Here is a 23,032-nt window from a genome sequence, read left to right as displayed (position 1 = left end):
AGCCCCAATGAAGCCTCCCAGCATGAAGCTTCCAGGCAGCAGCCGCAGCAGCACGCGTATAAATAACAGCCAGTCCCATTAACAAACACGGGATCAAATTACACGTCTAAATGGCGCGGCTCGCCTGCTTTTTACGGTACTTTTTAACAAATCTTGTAAATCAGAGGTAAGACTCCATATGCAGACAGCATGGAGTTTAATGATGGTAGGAGGGAGGAAGGGAGGGAGGGCAGGAAGGGAGGGAGAAGAAGGAAGGGGGGGGGTGTCTCACTGCAGCCACAGCTCACACTAATAAAACAATCTCCCACCACCACCACCACCGCCGCCGCCCGTACGGTGCAGCCGTGATTAAAATAATGTGCTGAAATATTCATCGGAATGATTCGTGAGGCCCTAGAGCGAGCCGGGGAATATTGCATTTTTATTCATTATTGATAACAGTAAATTAGCAGCCGTATAAAAAGAACGAGACAGACAGAGAGAGGGAGAAAGAGAAAGGGAAACAACAAGCTCCGGCATGTGGTAACCATCTTTGTAAATGATTATTCCAACATTAGCAGGGACCTGGGCTAATTTTATTGCTCGCAGCTAATGCAAACCATTAAGAGCCAGGACTAGCATCGGGTTACTAAGTGCAGCTCGTTTCCAGAACACTCAGGACGGAGAAGTTTGTTTCAAAAGCTTCTGCATGCATTTCCGAAAGAGAGAGAGAGAGAGAGAGAGAGAGAGAGAGAGAGCGAGAAATAACACTGCGAGTAATTTACCGCAACGAGGGTTTTGAGGGATGTTAAAGGAGAGTGATGATGGTGGTAATTGGGGAACAGATGACAAGATGGTAAGAGACAATCAGCAAATTCCGCATGTGGTTTGTCTTCATTACAGGGAACGTGTGCGGAAATGCTAAATCCGACTGTGTGCAAATTTCTGCAATAAACAATGTGGAGAGAAGAGCTTGTGTAGTCTAAACACCATTGAAATAGAACAACAGCAACAACAGCATAAATAAATAAATAAATAAATAAATAAATAAATAAATAAATAAATAAAACATTATTTATAGGTCCAGGGCAAAGCAAAACTTTTTTAATTGTTCTATTTTACAATTATATATTTTTTTTATAATAGTTTGGAAAATTATGTAAATTACATAAATGATGTAATAATTTGTAATGTTTTTTAATCTTTATTTGGTAAAATTTTTCATTTACAGAAAGAGAGCTGAATATTTCACAAAATATCAAGCAGATAATAATAATAACACACGTTAATTACGAGTTAATTATGATTGTGCAACAAACAAGTCTTGTTGCATCAGAAAATATGACAGCCAATCAGGTTCCGGTATGCAAATACAAGCCAAGTGCTGCTAGAGTGTTCTCATTTACATATTCATATAATCCTGTGATTATATTCAGGGAAGAGATGGTGCTTCTGTGTCTTTTCTGTTGTTGTTTCATGAAGATAACAAACACTTCCTTCCTTAGGGACTTAGGGAGTGCAAGAAGTCCTTCCTCCAAAGAGAAACCAAGGAGAAAGTGAAAAAAACAAAAGAAAAGAAAAAGAGAGGGGGTGTACAATAACAATTTCAGGCAGCACACTCTCTCCATAACACGACTCAGCCATTTACGAAACAAGGCTCGATTCCAAGTGCTTCCTCGAGCTATGCGTGGGATTATATAGAGCTCTCTGCACCCTGCCATAACACTGAGGCAGACTAAACAGATTAAAGTCTTACGGCAGGATCACATCCCATCCCAACCCCTCCCCCAGCTCAAAAAAAAAAAAAAAAGAAACGGAAATACAAAAGCCTGTGAATATGTCTACAAATGTCAGAAAATCAGGCCATTGCAGAGTCTTAGCCGACAGCAACACGAGATCGGTCTCAGTTTAGCATCAATCAGGAGTGTGTAGCGTGTGTGCTAGCGTGTCAAAGGTTCATCACGTGCCACGGAATGAAAAGCAGTACACAGCGCCGAGGGCTTGTCTGCTGTCAATCCCGAGTCGAGAGCGAGGTCTCTCTCTTCTCCGAACGAGACGACAGGAGGCCAAATCTGCTTAAACGATATTGTAAATGCGAGATTACGCCGTGAAAAATAAATGCAGAACCCGCAAAGGAACCCGAGCGATTTACTGTTTACGATTACAACCTCCAAATCTGCCAGCGGAAGCTAGCGAGGGGTGGGGAGAAATCCGTTTAGGCTTTGAAGATCGCTGAAAACACAAGTCTCCGACTGCGTATGATGAATGTGATTCGGTTTGACAGCGGTGCGCGGCGGCGAGCGGTGAGTTCAGAGCAAAAAAAAAACCTCGAGCGTTTCCTTTTTCTCCTCCGAGAAAAAAGGGAATTAGACGCTAAGCCGAGCAAAGCCAAATTATAAAGGACAATAAACAGAACGGTGCTTGATGGCAGCATAACCCATCTTTTCCCACAAACCATGTGCTTTTACTTTGGAAGCGGTTTGCTCAGGACAGGAAGGGAGTCTGGCGATACATTACGCCGCTTGGTCAGCGATAGAGACGGATTTCTCATCTAGAGCCGTAACGAGGGTCTGGACGCCCAGGGTGGTCTCGATCGGAGACTACATCCTTCCCCCTGAGGGGGGGTCTGCTTCCCTGAGGAGAGCACAGATAAGAGGAACACACAGCTGAGGAGATGGATGGATGGATGCTGGAAGCTCGGGAGCAGTTTGAACCCAGACCATGGAGAAAAACCATCTCACACCATTTGTAAATCCTACAGTTCCATTCTTGTGAAATCAGTAAAATAGGATCTTCATGTGTTCCTCATGAGATCAGGACGCTATAAACACTTCTGAGGATTTTATTGAATATTAGGTCAAATTTTAGTTCAAAGGTACCTCCTGGGCTGTCGTAACTGTCCAATAAAGCGATAGTGAAGGATTTATGACAGGCTTGTGTCAGAACTCAAGGTGACTACAGGATTTATGTATCATGACTGCGGGTTGTGGAAGTTGGTCTTTGTTGAAAAAACTTCCACTAAGATTTGAATAATCTTTATGGGAACGTTATAAATGCAGTGGTGTTAAAAAATAATTTGGCAAACATTTGGGCTTAATAAAAAATAAATAAAAACAATAAAACAAATAAATAAATAAATAAATAAATAAATAAATAAATAAATAAATAAATAAAAATATTTAGCAGAATAAAATGCAAAACCAATATTTACAGAACAATATATATATATATATATATATATATATATATATATATATATATATATATATATTCTGCAAAGCAAAACAAAATATATTTTGCAGAACTAAACAAAACAAAACCAATATTTTCAAGAGCAAAAAATATATAAATAAATATAAATATTTAACAGAACAAAACAAAAACATTTAAAATTTCTTTAAAAAATCCCTGACATTACTGATACATTTATTGAATCTGCAAAAGTAATTTTACATAAAAAAAAAGATGGAAAAATATTGCTTACAAAATTGTTTCAAAACATAACAACATAAATCAAAAGTCATTGTAATTCATCCAACAGGTCCTGTAATCTGATTGGCCGATCTGTGTTCTAAGAGTGTTTATATTTCCTATAACCACACTGTGATGTTCCTGTGTGTGTGTGTGTGTGTGTGTTCAGTGTGTGTTCACATCTGAAATAAACCCCTGCCTAATATGTCTGTCTTGTTATGTTGCTTCATAAGATATTTATGCAAACTGTCAGTGAATATTGTCTATCAAACAGCATTATAAACATCTTGCAGTTAGATTTGATCAAACACACTGTCCGTGTAAATGAGAAGAAATCGCAGGAAGTGACTACTTCATTCTTCATCACATCTTCATTCCAACACCGGTGACGTTTTAATTGTATTCAAACCGGACCAGATGAAAACAGCTCAAAGAAAAGATCTGTGCCAGGATAGCGCTAGGACAGACGCCGACAGCCGTTTCATCTAAATGGCTAGAATGAGCTCCTGATTCGCTCCACTTTAGCAATCCTGCGTCTCCTGACAGACATAAAGAATAGCGCAGGGCCCGCCCCTCCTCGCAAGAAGCTCAGATTTATTAGTCTGATCGCTCATCAATCACATAAATGGACTTTTCAACTGCATTTTAAAAGCTAATTTCCCCAGCGCTGATAACCAAAACTATCGTCTCAGCAGCTCGCCGGTCATTATCAACGAAAGTGTGTAAGTGCACAACAATGGGCTTCTCCGGTTAAATACGTGAGATTGAGGAGCCTCGCAGTGGAAGATTTAACACTCCGCTGTCCGTAGGGGATGGCCTCTGTTTGTGTACAGCCATAAAAAACCGACAGCCATGATTCAGGCTCAAGCAGCAAAGTGGGAAATAAAAGGATTGGCCAGAATTTCATTTCAAAAAATGGCAATGTTTTGTTTGGAGTAAAAAAAAAGAGACTTGTTTGGAAATATACTGGATGTATACAGAGAGGGCTTATGACAGGACGGTTCCCAAGACGGATGATCCTGTTATCTTGGCCTCTACATTCGAGACGAATCGCTTGATTCTGTGTGTCTCTGTACAGCTGAAAGTCACTGATGATTGTATTCCTCACCAGAAATTCATACATTACCAAGAACAGAAGATATTACAGCATTCCAGAAGGATCATTTTTTATGGTATAGCGTTAATATAATATTCAACATCAATATCTAGCAATGCTATAATTATTATATCTCCTTCACCATCTGGGGTCATTCAGGACATGGCTGTTGTAGCAACATCTAATAGACCCTTGTAGAGATGCTTTAAATGAGAGCACTTAAAAAAAATAGGAAAAAAAAAGGAAAGAATGATGGTGGGATTCAATAAGACGCCATTATATTCTCTTTCAATGCTTCCATTGGGGACCCAAATGGGATGTAATTAGCATAAGTGGTGCTAATGATCGGCTGCTCTGTGAAGAGCACAGGGTGCTGCTTTTTCTCAGTGCTACGGACCACCAGATACCAACTCGCTAAAGAAGGAGGCTTTGATTAGTAAGTCTTCTCAACAGTAGGGATTCAAATTATGTACAATTCTTTTACCAACACCAGTCTTCACTAATATATGCTGTATACGAAACTGTTTATATTGATTAAAAAAAGGTTTTAAGGAAGTTAACTGCTAATGAACCCGAGTCATCGTCTTCTAAACCCCATGAGCAGAGGAATGTCTCAGACTTGTACATCTGCGGTAATGGTTGAGACTCTTCGTAGTTATTAATACTTTGGGTTGTTGATCATAAAAGCAGGGTTAAACCCCAGCACTGCCAAGCTGACTCCATTGGGCTCTTCAGCAACCCCCCCCCATAGGGGCACTGCCTAATGGTTGACCTTGCGCTCTGACCCCAACCCTCCAAGAATGGGATAGAATAGGAAAGAATTTCACTATATGTATAGTATGTATGTATATGTGACAGTAATGTATGTATATGTGACAAATAAAGGATACTTAATTTAACAAATTTTTATAACTTTAATTAGCTTTTAATCCATGGTCATGAAACCTTCCTCTGATGCAGGATCATCACGGCTTTTGCAGAATTAACTCCACATCGCGGTGCCAGATGTGTACAGTGTGAAACAATTTGCCGTCACGGCTCAATGCTTAGCAACAGAAACCCAGTCAGAAATCTAAGAGTGTGTGCTTCATATCACATGCACTGAATAGTCACAGAGAGTGTGTGGAGTAAACAGGAGTTTGAAGGAAAACTAAGAAATGTAATAACGTCAAATGGTGACTGAAACTGGGTCAATAGAATTGAAGAGGATTGGGAGACATGGTTCCCTAGTGGTTAAGGTGTTGGATTACTGACCAGAAGATTTGAATCCCAGGTCCACCAACCTGCCACTGCTGGGCCCTTGAGCAAGGCCCTTAACCCTCAATTGCTCAGTTGTATTAAAAGATAAATTGAAAGTTGATCTGAATAAGGGTGCCAAATGTACGAGGAGAATCTTTACAGTTGTGGTCTGAAACAGAACAAATAGAAAATCTGTGTATGTGACAGAAATTTGGAGCGAATGGGCTGATCAACTACACAATAAGCTTACAAGAAAGATAACACTACCTGCTCAAACCTGTCCTAACCTGTCCACTATGTAAAGCGGTCGCATGCTGTACAGTGTGAAACCTTAGATTATAAAGAACCATGATTAGTTGTTAAAGTTTGATTATGATTAGTGGGTAAAGTATGAACAGTGTGAAACACAATCCCAAGATTTCCTTTGCTCGTAAGCACAATTTTAAGTGTGGAAAGCCCTATAGATAATTTTGCTATTTGCTAAGATATTCTACAGTATAAAGTGAGCAGTGTAATATGATACTTGGTTCCTAGGAATTTCAAGACACGTTTTTAAATAGTAAATCAACTGAAAGAACCAGATTCATTTTTCATATGTAATTAAATACAAATATTTCTTTGTAGTGCACACAGGAATTTGAAAGGAACCCTGTCTGGTTCGTATTGCTTCAACCACACAATTACAAATGTCTGACAAAAGCGATTTGCAAAGGAAATATGTTAATCCATCCTTTCAAAATACATGTGACACTACTCCTCTGGGGTCAGCTCAAAAAATCGTAAACGATTACATTCTTGCTTTTAGAAAAGAAAAAAAAAATCACTGAGAGAAAAGCTTTGGCTAGCGGAGTTTGTGAATCTCCCTTGGCTGGAGAACTGAACTGGCATTCCCACATGCCGTGTTGTAGTTTTAAAAAGATCTGCTCTCACTCCACAGTCCAGCCTTTGAGCTCCGGTTCTCCCACAAATTGCACGAGACACATTTCAACAGAATTGGAGAATTCATAAAGAGTCCCATCACATCATCACGGGCCAACTGGCGGCCATATGCTGGTGGACGGCGGTCAAGTTTGCTTTTCAAACAAAGCTTTATCTTTCATCCATGCTAGCTTTTAATATCTAATCAGAAGACTAAAGTAATGCACAGCCTGGTCGAATTAGAGGAGATGGAAGCGATCGCCATCACTTTCTCACAGCCCAAAGATCTCTTATCACTACTAATCCCTTGGATGCGAACATGTGACCTTTCCCGTTGCTCAGGTCATTAATGTCGTGTAAGGACATGAAGATCTCGGCGTATCCACGCTATAAATCAGACGTAACTACATGTGAGTGTCCTGAAGGATACAAGTGGCACTTGTCAGAGCGATTGAACAGGATGAAATCTGACACTCCCGCCTTGGTGAAAGACAGAGTTCTAGCACGGGTCAGACGTCCCTTCCTGGCCGTTTCGCCAAACTGTCCATCTTTCCGTCCGGGATGGGGCTACGGATCGGACGGAAGGACCCAAGATGCCCCCCAAATTGATGACAGTGCGAATGGGAGTCTTTCCAGCAATAATTAACGAAGGCTGCAAGGTTAAGCATGCCCTTGGGGAAGGGAAGCCTGAGTGTAGGTTCAAGAACAAACGGATGCATGAGAAGAACAACAAAGGAACAGATTCAGGCCAGTTTACTCTCGACTATCCATTAGCACCGAAGCAGATGTATGGCTCCTCCAAATGAAGAGAGACATAACCAAACCAGTGTATCTAATGGGAATGGTGTGAAATAAAACCATCAGAGAGGTTAGAGAAGATGGCAATGTCAGCTTGAGCTTGCTTACAGTGTGAGTCAGGCTCAATTCGGTCTGGACTTTACCCTAGAATAGAATGAACCATGTTTAGGCTTCTTAAAGGACTCTTTGTTCGTATTGTAACACGTGAAAGCTTGACACACGTCAGTGTTAATTTGTCACTCTAGAAATATATGTATTTTTTCTGATATAAAAATTGATCATACCTAACAAAAGAAAAAACAGTCAAGAGTCAAGATTTCTTTTCCAAATCCAATTCCAGTCATGTGTTGGATCCGATATTGGATATGGCTTCTCCGGTATCTGATATCCTGCACCATTTTTTGCTAAAATTAGCCTGATATACGATCCAGAAAACCATTTATACCAGGGTTTTCCCCAACCTTTTTTGTACCATGGACCGGTTTGATACCAGACAATTTTCCCATGGCCCAGGTGGGGGGTGGTGGTGGTATGGGGCTGTAGTGAATGATTGATGGGGGAGCTTTCTAGTGACATTTGTTTTTGGCTCATTTTAGTGGGGTTAGCTTGCGGACTTACTGATGTATGGAAAAACCCGGGACTGCGTCAAATGCTGGAGTGAGGCGCGGGCGTAAGTGGCAATTTTTTAAGATTAAAATGCATATAATGTTAAGTTATAAATATATATATATATATAAACTATAAGTTTATTGTTTCTTTGCAGCCCGGTACCAAATGATCCACGGCTCGGTACCGGTCCGCAGCCCAGTGGTTGGAGACCCCTGCTTTATACACACTTTATTTGCCAGACATTACATGATGGTATGTATTCAGTATAAAAAATGGCATACATAAGAATAAAAACACTTTGGGGAACGCTACTGTAGGAAAATAACCACTGTGGCATTTTTTATGACGTCATTCATATCATGCTATAATGCATTCATAAGGCACCTAATCATCTCCTTATGGAAATCCTCACTGTGTTGACAAGGATGTTTATTTTTAGTGGATTTCTGTGAAGCATTCACTGTAGAAATCTGTGTATGGAAGTTGTTACCATAGAAACGGTAACATTTTAGCACATTAATATAAACATTTCCATACATAGCGACTCTCAGGGCTGCTATTAAAGGAAATGAATCAACACTCTCCGACCAATCACAAAGCAGATTTCGACAGCGCTGTTGGAGTAAATATTATATATTATATATGTTATTATATTGTTATATAATGTTACAGATGAGCATTTATACTAGTATACCTTATCTCTCTCTCTTTCTATCTTGCTCTCCCTCTCTTTCTCTATTTCTCTCTCTCTCTTGCATGTGCACGCTATTTCTCTCTCTCTCTTACACTCTCTTTTTTCTTTCTTTCTCTTTGTCTCAGTCTTGCACACTATTTTCTCTTTTTCTTTCTCTTTCTCTCTCTCTCTTCTCTATTTTGCATCTCTTTCTTTCTTTCTTTCTTTCTTTCTTTCTTTCTTTCTTTCTTTCTTTCTTTCTTTCTCTCTCTCTCTCTCTCTCTGTTTCACGCTTTCTCTCTCTCTCTCTAAATCACTCTCTCTTCTCTATGTTCTATCTCAATCTTTCTTTCTTTCTTTCTTTCTTTCTTTCTATCTCAATCTTTCTTTCATTCATTCATTCTTTCTTTCTATCTCAATCTTTCTTTCTTTCATTCTTTCTTTCTTTCTTTCTTTCTTTCTTTCTTTCTCTCTCTCGCTCTAAATCACTCTCTCTTCTCTATGTTCTATCTCAATCTTTCTTTCTTTCTTTCTTTCTTTCTTTCTTTCTTTCTTTCTTTCTTTCTCTCTCTCTCTCTCTCTCTCTCTCTCTCTCTCTCTCTCTCTCTCTCTGTTTTGCGCTTTCTCTCTCTCTCTCTCTCTCTCTCTCTCTCTCTGTGTCAGGTATTAAAATTGATAGGCTCTTTCAGCTCCACCCACTGAGACTGTTTAGCCTGGGTGCATGTGACTGAAGGCTTCGTTCCATCACAAAGTTATTATCCAGGACCAGATAGCTGCCATACATCACACGCAGAACCCCGAGCTCACCGTTAGTCAAGGGAAACAGCGTCTCCCCCCTCGGCTTCCCTGCAGATCAATACCAGCCACCTTTCTCTCTCTCTCTCTCTCTCTCTCTCTCTTTCCTCCTTTCACTCTCTCTCTCTCTCTCTCTTGGCTTTTCATTTTCATCCATCTCTCCTCAACTGACGCCAAAAAAAGGTAATTATACAACAGAAAGCTCTGAGAATCGATCCTCAAGTCAGTTAAGGTCCAGTGAGTTAAGGTCCAGACGCGTCAGTTCTCCGTCAGCTGTCAGCCATGTTGCTGACTTGGACAAAGGTAACAAAGGGACTCCTGTTTTTTCCACATGGACCTCGAATCATTTCTCCTGCTGCAGAAGGCCATGCTGGAGCAATTAGCGCCGGGTCGCTCATGTGGAACAGCGATCGGAGTCTCGGGATGAGACGAGGCGATATTGGGAACCGGGTGAATCAGCCACATAATGCTGCGTGACAGAATATATGCTGATGGTGAAGAAGTCAGCTTTATTAATCACATGCTGCAGGAGAGTGGAGGTGAACTTCACAGAGAAACGCACTCGGTTTATGGGGCTTTTACATTTCATGCATCATGATCATTAATGAATGCTGGGGCAATAAAGCTGAGATCAGGAAACCTTTAATTAGGTGGAAATGTGTTAAGTAAAAAAATAAATAAATAATTTTTAAAAAAAAAGAAAGAAAGAAAGAAAGAAAGAAAGAAAGAAAGAAAGAAAGAAAGAAAGAAAGAAAGAAAGAAAGAAAGAAAGAAAAAGAAATAAATATCTGGAAGTTTTCACATTTTATTTTATTTTATTTTTATTTTTTTTATTTCTAAAGACTTGTACATTATACACACTTTATGCTCTTGTTATTTCAGTTGAGAATTATTTATTTATTTGTTATTAAAAAGCTATCTACTTCCATTTTCTGATTCTTTTTAATAAAAAAAAATATTTAAGAAAAACATTTATACAACAAACATACTATTTGTTATATTTTCAAAAATTTGTTCATATAATATTTATTTATTTATTTACTCGGGGCTTCCTTTTTGTCATTTTCAGTACATGCATGTAACTATTTGGGCTATATCTTTGTATTTCTTTTTTCTTTTCTTTTCTTTTCTTTTCTTTTCTTTTCTTTTCTTTTCTTTCTTTTCCTTTTTTTTTCTTTCCAGTTTGTCAGTCATAGTACTGAAATAAAAGCATTTTCACACGAATAAGAAAAAAAAAGCACATATGACAATAAAATTTAACATAGACATATATGTTGGATTTTATTATACCGTAAATGAAGCTGAGAACATTATAATGAACTACTTTAAATATTTAATAAAAACGTTTTTTTTTTATTTTATATTTGTTTGTTTGTTTGTTTCATTCATGTCTAAGTGGTTTAGCCATGTTTATCTCCTTATTTAATTCTAAAAACCTAGCTGAAGAAATGACCTGATATTACAGAAATGTCACACACACACACACACACACACACACACACACACACACATACACAGAGAGAGAGAGAGAGAGAGAGAGTAAAACTCCACTATCAATGTTTTTTCTTGACTGGAGATTTTGTTCGACTATAAAACACCATCAGAGTGTAAAGCTGTCATTCCTGAGCGTTATTTTGTTTACAGAGCTGGCAGGCTGTACGGATGGGGACAGGACATCAGCCACGTGTGAGTAAATGAGTCCATCATTTTTCACTTTCATAGATTTTTTTATTTTATTTTTCTGTCATTAACTCCGGCAGTTTGTCTGACATCTCCTTTTCTGGTGATGCAACCGAACTTTATAATCTGCTTCCCAGGGCCAGAGGTCAAAAGGAGCTGGCAGAGCTGGAAGGGAGGGTGGGGGGGGGGAAATAACTCGCCTCTGAGACGGACGAAGGGAGAAAAAAACCCCTGACATCCAATTTTCAACTTGATTTATCAGTGTAAAGTTAAAATTGATAGTGTGTCATTACTGGCGTAAGAGCTGTCTACCCGAGTCCTATCAAAGCCTTCTCGTTTTGATTTAGTGGTGCGGATCAATACAACCCTATACTGTTTCAATTTGAACACTATTGATTTTCTGATGCTGACTCAATACAGGGGACATTCATCATCAGGCGAGCGTGGAGTATGATCGAACCGAGCCTCCACCGCTCTCGAGCTGCTGCTTATTTGGCTTTCGGCTTGCCGAGGCGTTAAGGGATTTTTATTTATTTATTTATTTATTTATTTATTTATTTATTTGTCTGTCTGTCTGTCTGCGTCTGCGCATCCTGAGCATTGGTGTCCGAGAACACAACGAAGACGGTCGACTAGAAGTCTTATTCCCCCCCCAAAAAAAGAAAAGAAACAAAGTCATGTGTGCATGCACCATCTAAAATCTTTCACCCAAGTTATCAATGTTCGTTCCAGCCTCCTCAGGCCGTAGCACATAATAAAAAGAAGGGGAAAAAAAGCAATTTGAAGGCATTCATGCTCAAAAAATACACACTTTGACACAAATAAATTTTCAAACGCTCTCACACACACACACACACACACACACTAATGCTGGGGGGCACACTATTTTACAGCACCAGCATAAATGGGAAAGTTAATGTAGCATTGAATAAGACTAAGATGTTGAACCGCAACACTGCCTTAAGCCCATAAACATATTGCATCATTATTCTTCTGCAGGAGGTTACCATTAAATTTCAATTCGTTGCAAGTTTTTGGCGGTACCATTTACAGTCCTCGGCAGCTCAATAACCTTTTGTCTCAATGCAAATATTATGGCTCCTAGGCGCTCGCTATAAATATTTGACTAAGCCGGAGAGGTAGCAGAAAATTCTAAGCGATGTGTTACGGCAGCTGAGATGTAAACACGACTATTTATTTAGCATGGACGTCGGTAAGGAAGCAAAACAGTGCATGCTGGAGATATACAAGGATTATTAATGATGCAATGATTCGGATGTAAACTTACTCTTAAGTTAATGTTACACTAAGGTCGAATTAAGGCGTTATTTACTTTCTATACAAGCCTATGTTTAGAATTCATTATAACTGTGCCATATATAATGAATCGTTTCCAATCCAGAATAATCAGATTAGAATGTATAAGTTGAAAAACGATCCATAATTCATTTCTGTTACCTCTAATAATGCATCATAAAGCTCTAATAATAACGATCTAACAATAAAACTGTAATAAAGCTCAAATAATAATATTCTGATAACAAAGATGTAATAAATCTGTAATAAAAATGTAATCATGGTGTAATAAAGCTCTAATAACAAAGCTATCATAAATTTCTAATAATGCTGTTATGAAGCTCTAATAATAATAACGCTCTAATAACAAAGCTGTAATACAGCTGTACTAAAATTCTAATAAAGCTGTAATAATATAGCTCTAATAACAATGCTCTGATAATATAGCTGTAATAAAATTCTAATATGGCTGTAATAAAGCTCTTATAATAATGCTGTAATAACAAAGCTGTAATAAAGCTGTAATAAAATTGCAATAAAGCTCTAATAACCACGCTGTAATAAAAAAATCTATTTAAAAAATTCTAATTCAACCTTAACAAAGCTCTAATAATAAAGGTCTATTTTTAAAGCTGTAATGAAGCTCTTATTATAAAGCATTAATAATAAAGCTTTTATAAAGTTCGAATAAAGCTGTAATAAAGCTCTTATAATAAAGCTTTAATAATAAAGCTCTAATTATTCCTTTGATCATTCATTGTTAGTTAGTTAGTTAGTTAGCTCATTAGCTAGTTAGCTAGTTATTTATTTATTTATTTACTTATTTAGTTCATTAGCTAGTTATTTAGTTAGTTAGTTAGTTAGTTAGTTAGTTAGTTAGTTAGTTAGTTAGTTAGTTCATGCACTCATTCACATATTCATCTATTATTCTCACAATTTTTTTGTGAGTATTTTTTTTGCATCCAATCCCTGTTGCATTTTATTGTGGAAGATTTCATAATATTTTTTATTTAATTTCTCATTTTTATTTTCTTCATTTTTTTAGGTCATGCCAATGAGCAGGGAATAATTTGTGACCAGCAAAAACTAAAACCTATTAAAGGTTAAAAATCACAACTGATTAATTCACACAATCTACTGTCTGCTCACTGAGCTTCAACTAAAACCCCCCAAAAAATCCAACATTCAGGGCCTGAAGCTGTTCACTGTTTAAACACGGAAATGTTTCCTATCATAAAAACAGTTAGAGACGGCGCAGTAGCGGATGTTTTCCTCCATCAGGGCTGCACTTCATGAGCTTTTCAAATACAGAAATAGAGAAATAAAGAAAACCAGGGCCACTGTTTCAGCAAATCTGTAATGAGTGTGTGTGTGTGTGTCCTGGACTTTCTCTCCATCAGTCTGACAGCTCAGTTAAGCACTCATGGCAGCTGGATTTACATATATCCGGAAGGTGAAGTTTATGATGTGTTTGGAAACACTGCAGTGAGGTGGCAAGGACTTTGCTGGCTTTAGTGACGTCTAATCTAAGAACCACATACTGCTGGAGAACGCTGGACTAAACATAAAAATATAAACATGAACATAATCATAAACATAAATATAAATAACATACAACAAACAAACCACTGCTTATCTACAGAATGTTCCAGAATATTCATATTGCTTCAGGTTCCGGTTATATTTTTATTCTCCAATCTGATTGATTATATTTTTATTTTCCAATCTAATTGGTTATATTTGTATTCTCATACCTGATTGGTTGTATTTTTATTTTAAAATATGATTAATTATATTTTTATTCTCCAATCTGATTGGTTATATTTTTATTCTCATACCTGATTGGTTGTATTTTTATTTTAAAATATGATTAATTATATTTTTATTCTCTAATCTGATGGGTTATATTTTTATTCTTGAATCCGATTGATTATATTTTTATTCTTATATATGATTGTTTATATTTTTATTCTACAATCTGATTTGTTATATTTTTATTCTCCAAACTAATTGGTTACATTTTTATTCTTAAATCTGATTGGTTATATTTTATTCTTAAATCTGATTGGTTATATTTTATTCTTAAATCTGATTGGTTATATTTTTATTCTCCAATCTGATTAGATACATTTTTATTCGTGAATCTGATTAGTTATATTTTTATTCTCCAATCTGATTGGTCGGAAAGCGTTGACTCGTTTTCCATAACTGCAGTACTAACTTTCCAGTACATTACTGTGTTTCCATAGTAACAACTTCATAACAACAAGGGTTTAATCACATGATCAACAGCAAAAATGTCTTCTTATTTATTACTTACTACATAATTGTTGATATGATATTTTATAATATCTATTATTATAGATATTATATTTTAAATATTTAATAATATTTTTCTTTCTTTAAAACATGTTTATACAATTTATGGAGGGAGTCTCAGGTGTCAGTGCTCTTGAACAGGACAAGCTGTGTATTATTATTAGTAGTAGTAGTAGAAGTAGTATTTATTTATTTATTTATTTATTTATTTATTTATTTATTAATTATATGTTGTTTTTTGTTTTAAAACAGAGGTAAGTGTTTGTAGCTGCTATAATGTAAGTGTTTCCTCCCCAATGGATGTTCCACAACATTAAGAGTAACAATAAATGGATAAAAAGCATGACCATTGTATAGCATTCAGGATGTACAGTTATTACAAAACATTTTGTCGTGGTTAGACTTCACAGCATTGTTGATTATTTTCCTATACCATCACACACTACAGTGTTTTATTGCTTACTTAGAGCACAGTGCTACATCTCCCAAGAGAATGGCGGCTGCTGCTTGTTATTGTTGCTGCGTTGTTCTTTTATTTCGGTGTATAAATGTCTGTTTAAGCATAAAATCCAGTTTCTTCGGTGTCCTTACACGATATACGCCGGGAAGCAAAAACAGTCCGAGCGCTTTTAACAAGGCCCACAAGGGCAGCTTAACAACCACCAGGTGTACAGCTGTGTCAGTAAAAAGAGGGGCGATGTGTATCACAGAAACACGGACCACCACACACACACACTCACACATACACACACACACACATACACACACACAATCTGACCACCAGTGAGGTGTCTCTTGGGATTTAGTGGTCGGTTGTGGTAATTGAGTTTGCTGACCTGCAGCCTGACCCTGGTGGAGAGCAAGAAAATGACATTAAATAGCAGTCGCATTACAGCTCTGTGTGTGTGTGTGTGTGTGTGTGATAGATATAAGACTGTAAATCCTGGCCCTGGCAGCCGAAAGCACCTTTCAAGGGCTAAAGTCAAGATTCCATGACAAGAAACAAACACAGTAAACACACACAAACACACACACACACACACACACATCTAAAGCTATAAACACACCTATTTCTCAGCTGTGTCCACACACAGTGGTCCAGAGGGCCGTACCTGTGTGTCAGCGCCCCCCAGGCTCCGTGTTTGTTAGTAAGGATGTTGATGATCTTCTGTTTCAGCTGATTGGCTGTGACACGGTCGCGGTGTTTAGCAGCACTGATGAGGTGATCACACATCTTCTCCTCCTCTCTCCTGTCTACGGCATACTGGGCGCAGTTCGACTAAAAGAGGACACGGAGAAACACTGATATTACTTTATGATGATCAGACAGTCAGATCTTCGGATCAGAAAGCTAAGGCGGCGTTGGAGCACTTCTTTATTTAGTTGGAATTTTTGGTGTGAAATATTTGTGTATATATATATATATATATATATATATATATATATATATATATATATATATATATATACATATATATATACATATATACTGTATATGTATATATATTACATACTATTACATACTATTTAACTATATATGTGCTTTATATATTTATACTACACAGTGGTAGAATACAGTACATAATACTGCAATTTGGGAAATATATATATATATATATATATATATATATATATATATATATATATATATATATATATAAGAAGAAAGAAGAAAACCTTAAATACAGAATACAATAAGTTAAATTAAATGCGGTAGTGCAGACATCAGGGTTTTCATCACAGTGTCAGTGGATAATGAATATGAAGTACCTTGAGAATCTAGAATATAATGAAGTTAATGGTTGTAGTAGTGCAGTGTGAAAGCGTTAATCATCTGTCACACACACAAGAACTATTGGACTTCCTGTTAGTAAAGAAACTGAGAGTTCCATTTGAGACGATACGGCCCTTCTGACATTCATAGACTAGACGCTGGAGTGCGTAGTGTATAGTGTAAGTGTGGAGTGTGTCATTTGGGACAGGTCTGTTTTGAATCACAAAATAATTACACGGTGTGTATCAGGTGTTTGTTAGTGAAGACTTAATTAATGCTCGAGTTATCATATCATATCAACAAAATCTCCTACACGCTTCATTTTGCATTTCAGCTCAGCTCTCTCTCTCTCTCTCTCTCAGCTACACCACACACTCCTTAAATCATTAAATCCAGATTCGAGCTCCTCACGAGGCTGTGAAGTATCGCAGTATCTCTCCAGAGTACAGCAGAAGCTAGGCAGCGAGCCTGACTTCATCTCTCCTGCTAAAATAAGATTGTCTTACTGTGCACCACTCCTCCCCCACCTCCTGAGGGGATCGCTGGCTAATATTCAAAATCTAATTTGCTAACAGAAGCTTTCGGGCAGAGGAGGGACGTGGAGCGTAGGGAGAGGAGGGAAGGGGGTGGTGTGGAGGGGGTGTAATTGAATTTCCTGTCTTATATTTGAATTCTGTCAGATGTTATGCCTCGACATATTCTTCAAACGAGCGATAACTCAATCTCCCGGTGTCATCTCGCTTCGGCGTGCAGCGCTCTGACAAATATCAAGCATTATTTATCACTTCAGGAGGGATATAAGGGTTTAGTAGTGACACCAGTTTAATTGTAAAAAAGGGCTTATCTGTGCGGATCGGAATAAAGTGGACGGGAAGAAGGATGAGGCGTGGACGAGTCGCTAGACACGATGAATCGTGGGTCAGTTAGACTTCCCTGGATCTTAGCGTCCCCTTAGCACGGTTTATCTACCGGGTCAAGGATCCTGAAGTGCAGTATATCAAAACCCTGCCTGAAGGAAGCTGCTGCTTCCTGATAAGAAACTCATCACATCTGTGTGAGTGTGGAGACGAGTTTGGGTCGGGTTTGGTCTCTGTGTGTATACATATAAGACAATCATGCCTCTTCATTTCCATTCATAGTGTCTCCTTCATCAGTGTCACTGTAAATGACCTGATAACACTTTTATTTTATTCATATCATTACTCTACAAACATCTATATCCTTCGGTAATGCTTCTGTACCATGTTCAGTGGAACCTCAGCATATGAATTTAATTCGTTCTTGAGGTGGAAGTGTGTATTGCAAAACAAATTTTCCCATAAGAAATAATGTAAATGCAGATCATCCATTCCAGCCACCCAAAAATATGACCAATATTCCCAATACGAAGCGTATGTAAACTGCTTACAAAGAACATGCCAAGCATTCCATGTCAAGGCTCCTCACAGGAAGTCGTGCCACCAAGTTTGGGCTAAAAATAGAACAGAGCACCCACTCCACCAATCTGTTAACAAGTTTTGAACGGCAAAATTTCAATTCTTAAGGCTAAAATTCGTAAGTGAGGGCATGCCAAGGTTCCACTGTACAACTAAAAATGCCCAAAACCAACTTCCAATACCACGTGATGCTGAGTGATATAATCCCAGTCTACACTGTCAAGCCGATGATCAGAAACACATGACATGGTGATCAAAACAAAGCTGACTGCAAACTGAACTTCATATCATGAAGAGAAACTACAGCACAAAACAAGTACTAAGCACAATACTAAGCATTTTAAACATCAAACTCAGCACAACATGTCTGGTGCTAGCAGCAAAAATGTCTAATTTAAAGTGTGCGAATATAACAGCTATTATCCAGTATACCATTCCTGGAAATCAGCTAATATCAGTCAATAAATAAATATGTAATAATAAAAACTGAATAAAAAAATAAATGACATTATTATTTAAAATAATTTATTTTAAAAATAATTTAAAAAAAAAGGAATCTGATACAATAAAGACAATTAGATACTAATTTATTTACAGATGGCTATATGGATGTATTGTTGATTTTTAAAGATTTCTAGAAAGAAAGAAAGAAAGAAAGAAAGAAAGAAAGAATGTATTTTGTTAAAAATGTATAAAATTGAAAAAATGAAAAAATTATAAAATAATAAAATATTACTACTTGTAGTATGAATAATAATAATAATAATAATAATAATGAAGTCAATAAAATTTATTTATAGGTGCAAAGATTTATAAAAAAAGTAAATAAAATAAATAAATAAATAAGCAAAACATTATAATAATAATAATAATAATAATAATAATAATAATAATAATAATAATAATAATAATAATAATAATAATGACGATGATGATCCCGCAGAATTCACACCAGCAATATATTTTTGATGCCAATAAAGTAATAAGTAAATTTATTGAAAAGTGATAACAATTAGTTAAAAGTGAGCACATTAATAAATATTGTTCAGTATGTAAACAAATAAAATCTAAATTAGTGGAATCTCAAAATGATCTTAAAATTAAACCCTGTAATTATTCAAAAAAAAAAGGTAAATAAAATGATCTATGACATGACCCTCATTAATGAACCCTAACTAACCAGGTTACTCATTTTAACATGAATATCTCTGTATCATAGCCTTAATTCTTACTGCAAGAATAAAAGGGCTTCCCCGAGCTCTCTGTACACAAAAGCTCCGAACATAATGCAGGGCTTGATTTAGCTAAGCTTTAATTCTCTCCCGGCTTAATCTGGTAATGAGCAGCGGTTTTTATAGCGTCTCGATTTAAGCTAATAGTCTCCCATGTCACGCAAATGCGATCACCAGAGATGGGTGTTAATTTGGCGCATGGGCTAATGTGCAAATTGGAAGTGAGTTATTCAATTGCTTTGGCTTTTTTCTGCATTGGTACACGTCGATTAATCTCCACTGGGAAACACAAGACCTGGGATTACCCAGCAACCCTCTGTGTTTATGAAAATTCTTCTCTCCTCTTGAAATGAGATTTTCTTTAGAATCACGAGGAAAATCTGATTACGCAACACTTCTAGAGGTCTGAGACTAATTTTAGCAATTTCTACACAAAACCTAACCTAGTGCTGGAGGAAGTTGAAATAGAAGGATCGAATACCTCGAATTCGGCGTGCTTGTGGACGTCCTCGGCTCGCTGGCGGTTCAGGATGAACTCGGCCTCGTTGGCCACTCGCACAATGTGGTCCTTCATAGCGTGACACAAAAGTCTAGCAGAGAGAGAGATGGAAAGGTCAAAGAAGAAATTCCTACGATGTCATATTTACACCCTGGTGTAGTTCACTGAGACGAGAAGAACTGAAGAAGGGATACGTAAATATTACATGAGAAAACATATAAATATTGTCTGTTTTCTCATAAAGAAGGAAGAAATAAAGCAAAAAATGTATCTCTTTATTATACAGAAAAATTAGAAATGTATATCAGAATTCTAATTACAAGAAGTTACAATAACAGATCTCTATCTATCTATCTATCTATCTATCTATCTATCTATCTATCTATCTATCTATCTATCTATCTATCTATCTATCTATCTATCTATCTATACATCCATTCATCCATCCATCCATCCATCCATATAACCTATCTATCTATCTATCTATCTATCTATCTATCTATCTATCTATCTATCTATCTATCTATCTATCTATCTATCTATCTATCTATCCATCTATCTATCTATCTATCTGTCCATTTGCCTATCTATCTATCTATCTATCTATCTATCTATCTATCTATCTATCTATCTATCTATCTATCTATCTATCTGTCCATTTGCCTATCTATCTATCTATCTATCTATCTATCTATCTATCTATCTATCTATCTATCTATCTATCTATCTATCTATCTATCTATCTATCTATCTATCTATCTATCTATCTATCTATCTATCTGTCCATTTGCCTATCTATCTATCTATCTATCTATCTATCTATCTATCTATCTATCTATCTATCTATCTATCTATCTATCTATCTATCTATCTATCTATCTGTCCATTTGCCTATCTATCTATCTATCTATCTATCTATCTATCTATCTATCTATCTGTCTGTCTGTCTGTCTGTCTGTCTGTCTGTCTGTCTGTCTGTCTGTCTATCTATCCATCCATCCATCCACTATCTATCTATCTATCTATCTATCTATCTATCTATCTATCTATCTATCTATCTATCTATCTATCTATCTATCTATCTATCCAGCTATCTATCTATCTATCCAGCTATTGATCCATCTATCTATCTATCTATCTATCTATCTATCTATCTATCTATCTATCTATCTATCTATCTATCTATCTATCTATCTATCTTTTACAAGAAGCAAAAAGATTTTGTTTACATACATTTAAAAAAAATCTGTGTTCTTATAAAGAATAAAGAAACAAATCTCCAGCGGAAACCAATGTTTGATTTGTTATCTACATTACTTAAAATAATATTGACCAACAGAAGTTAATATTTCTTATAAATCAATGTGGTCATTTGTATTTACACATTACACCCCAGGACCTGATTTTCTATCCTGTGAAATATATGTATTTTTGTTTACATTGATTATTGTCATTTTAAATGCATTCAAATGCTAATTATTATTTAAAATTATCACTATTGCAATCATTATTTTTGTATGTTAACTATAGGCCCTGAATAGAATTTAAACAAGAAAGAAAGAAAGAAAGAAAGAAAGAAAGAAAGAAAGAAAGAAAGAAAGAAAGAAAGAAAGAAAGAAAGAAAGAAAATCTTTTACAGGAAGCCAAAATATTATAGCTGTATGTCTTTTTTTTTAATTCTTGAAAATGTATTTATGCCATATTTTATTAACCTACATTTAATTTATTAATTGGCAGATTATTAAAATTAAAACCATCAAAATGTAATCTCTATTTTGATAATGCTAACATTTACCACAGGAAAGAAAAATGTTAATGATTTAAAATTAAAACATTTAAAAATGTGGGGGGTTTTTTACATTCTGATATTGATGTTTTGTTAATGCTAACTTTTTCCTAATGAAAATAATTAATTAATTTAATAATTATAAATAAATAAATAAATAAATAAATAAATAAATAAATAAATAAATAAACAAACAAACAAATAAATAAATAAATAAAATTTTAAATCCACTAAAGAGTTCAACTAGTGTGAACTCATAAACATACTAGTTTCTAGAAAACACCTGTGTATGAGGCTAAAATAAAACAGCTCATGTCATTCATTATAATTAAAATCAGCAACTTCCACTTTGACTTTCCACTTTGAAGTCAGTAAAACATGCGCAGTATAAATAGCTGTCTCTCCGACTCCAGTTAAACCATCACACTCCCATTTCATTCAAAATGCTCATTTGTAACAGCTCAAAGTCTCGGGATGTCACGATTACACCCTATTTTACACGTCATTAAGCTGACGTTTGGTATAATTGTGCTTCTCTGGTGCATGATACTGAGTGTAATTCCCTTTTATGTCTCGGTTGAGGTTTAATTCATAACCGCAATCATCAATCTCATGCACATCCTAAAATGTTGACAAGCAGTGAATTACCTTTTTGAGGCTTGACAAGGAAACAAGCTGTAAACCCATTTCCTCTGCTAATAGTACGAAAGGATGGAATAAAACCAGCGCAGACGTTCATGCCTTCTGCATGGACGGTGGTGTTGAGTGCAACTGGCATTTAATTTTTGTGTCACATGGCACATTATTTATTCATAAAGAAGCCAGAAGGGATTTTAAATTGGTAACTTTTGTACTAACTTAGAAACAAGAACTTTTTATTAGATGATGTCATGGACCTTCTTATCCTTTGTATTAACTATTACTCTATTCCAAATATAAATATACAGTATACTGATACTCCATCTTGTCTGAGCATGCTTTCACTCTTTCTTTAATGGTCCGTCATGGAAGATTTTACTTGGAGAAGTTTACTTGAGGTTCTGACCTTCTGTATGCGAGACTAGAAGTTGTTTGTAACTTGAAATTGTTATGACCAGAGATTGTTTGCTCAATACTACAGGGACAGAACTGCCATGGAGACTAGATGGCAGGAGTCAAGGCTAAGACTCTGGATCTGGATCAACGACCGACAATGTTTTCCTTTCCTTAATCCTGTTTTGTGTTTTAATCCTGATTATAAATACTCAGTGTAACAAATAATCAGGGCCCTTCCTTTTCATCTGCATGGAGAGTGTTGGGTCCTGTTTTTACTCTTGCCCTGTCTACCAGCGTGCTATTTTTCCAAATTGTTTCTAAAATTTCCACAGCAGGTCCTAGTTGTTGTCTCCTGTATTGTGGATCTTGTCTTCTTTTCACTCTGTTCTTGACTTTT

General features: G+C 36.4%; 1 protein-coding gene across 2 annotated transcripts in view; it reads right to left on the bottom strand.

Moving 5' to 3' along the window:
- The window catches only part of nbeab (neurobeachin b), a 451,655-nt gene that overhangs the window by 159,044 nt on the left and 269,579 nt on the right, over nucleotides 1-23,032 (bottom strand). The window contains exons 36-37 of one of the 2 annotated variants that reach the window (XM_058413684.1): nucleotides 19,797-19,905; nucleotides 15,986-16,152 (exon numbers count right to left, since the gene is read on the bottom strand). In XM_058413684.1, the coding sequence (XP_058269667.1) occupies nucleotides 15,986-16,152; nucleotides 19,797-19,905 (276 nt within the window). Of the gene's footprint in view, nucleotides 1-15,940; nucleotides 16,153-19,796; nucleotides 19,906-23,032 lie in introns of both variants that reach the window. The other variant, XM_058413683.1, reaches the window with a different exon arrangement.

This window comes from Hemibagrus wyckioides, linkage group LG17 (assembly GCF_019097595.1).
Source record: "Hemibagrus wyckioides isolate EC202008001 linkage group LG17, SWU_Hwy_1.0, whole genome shotgun sequence".
Taxonomy (NCBI): Eukaryota; Metazoa; Chordata; class Actinopteri; order Siluriformes; family Bagridae; genus Hemibagrus; species Hemibagrus wyckioides.
Note: the sequence above shows the minus strand (reverse complement) of the source record. Positions and strands in the feature narration are given on the sequence as shown.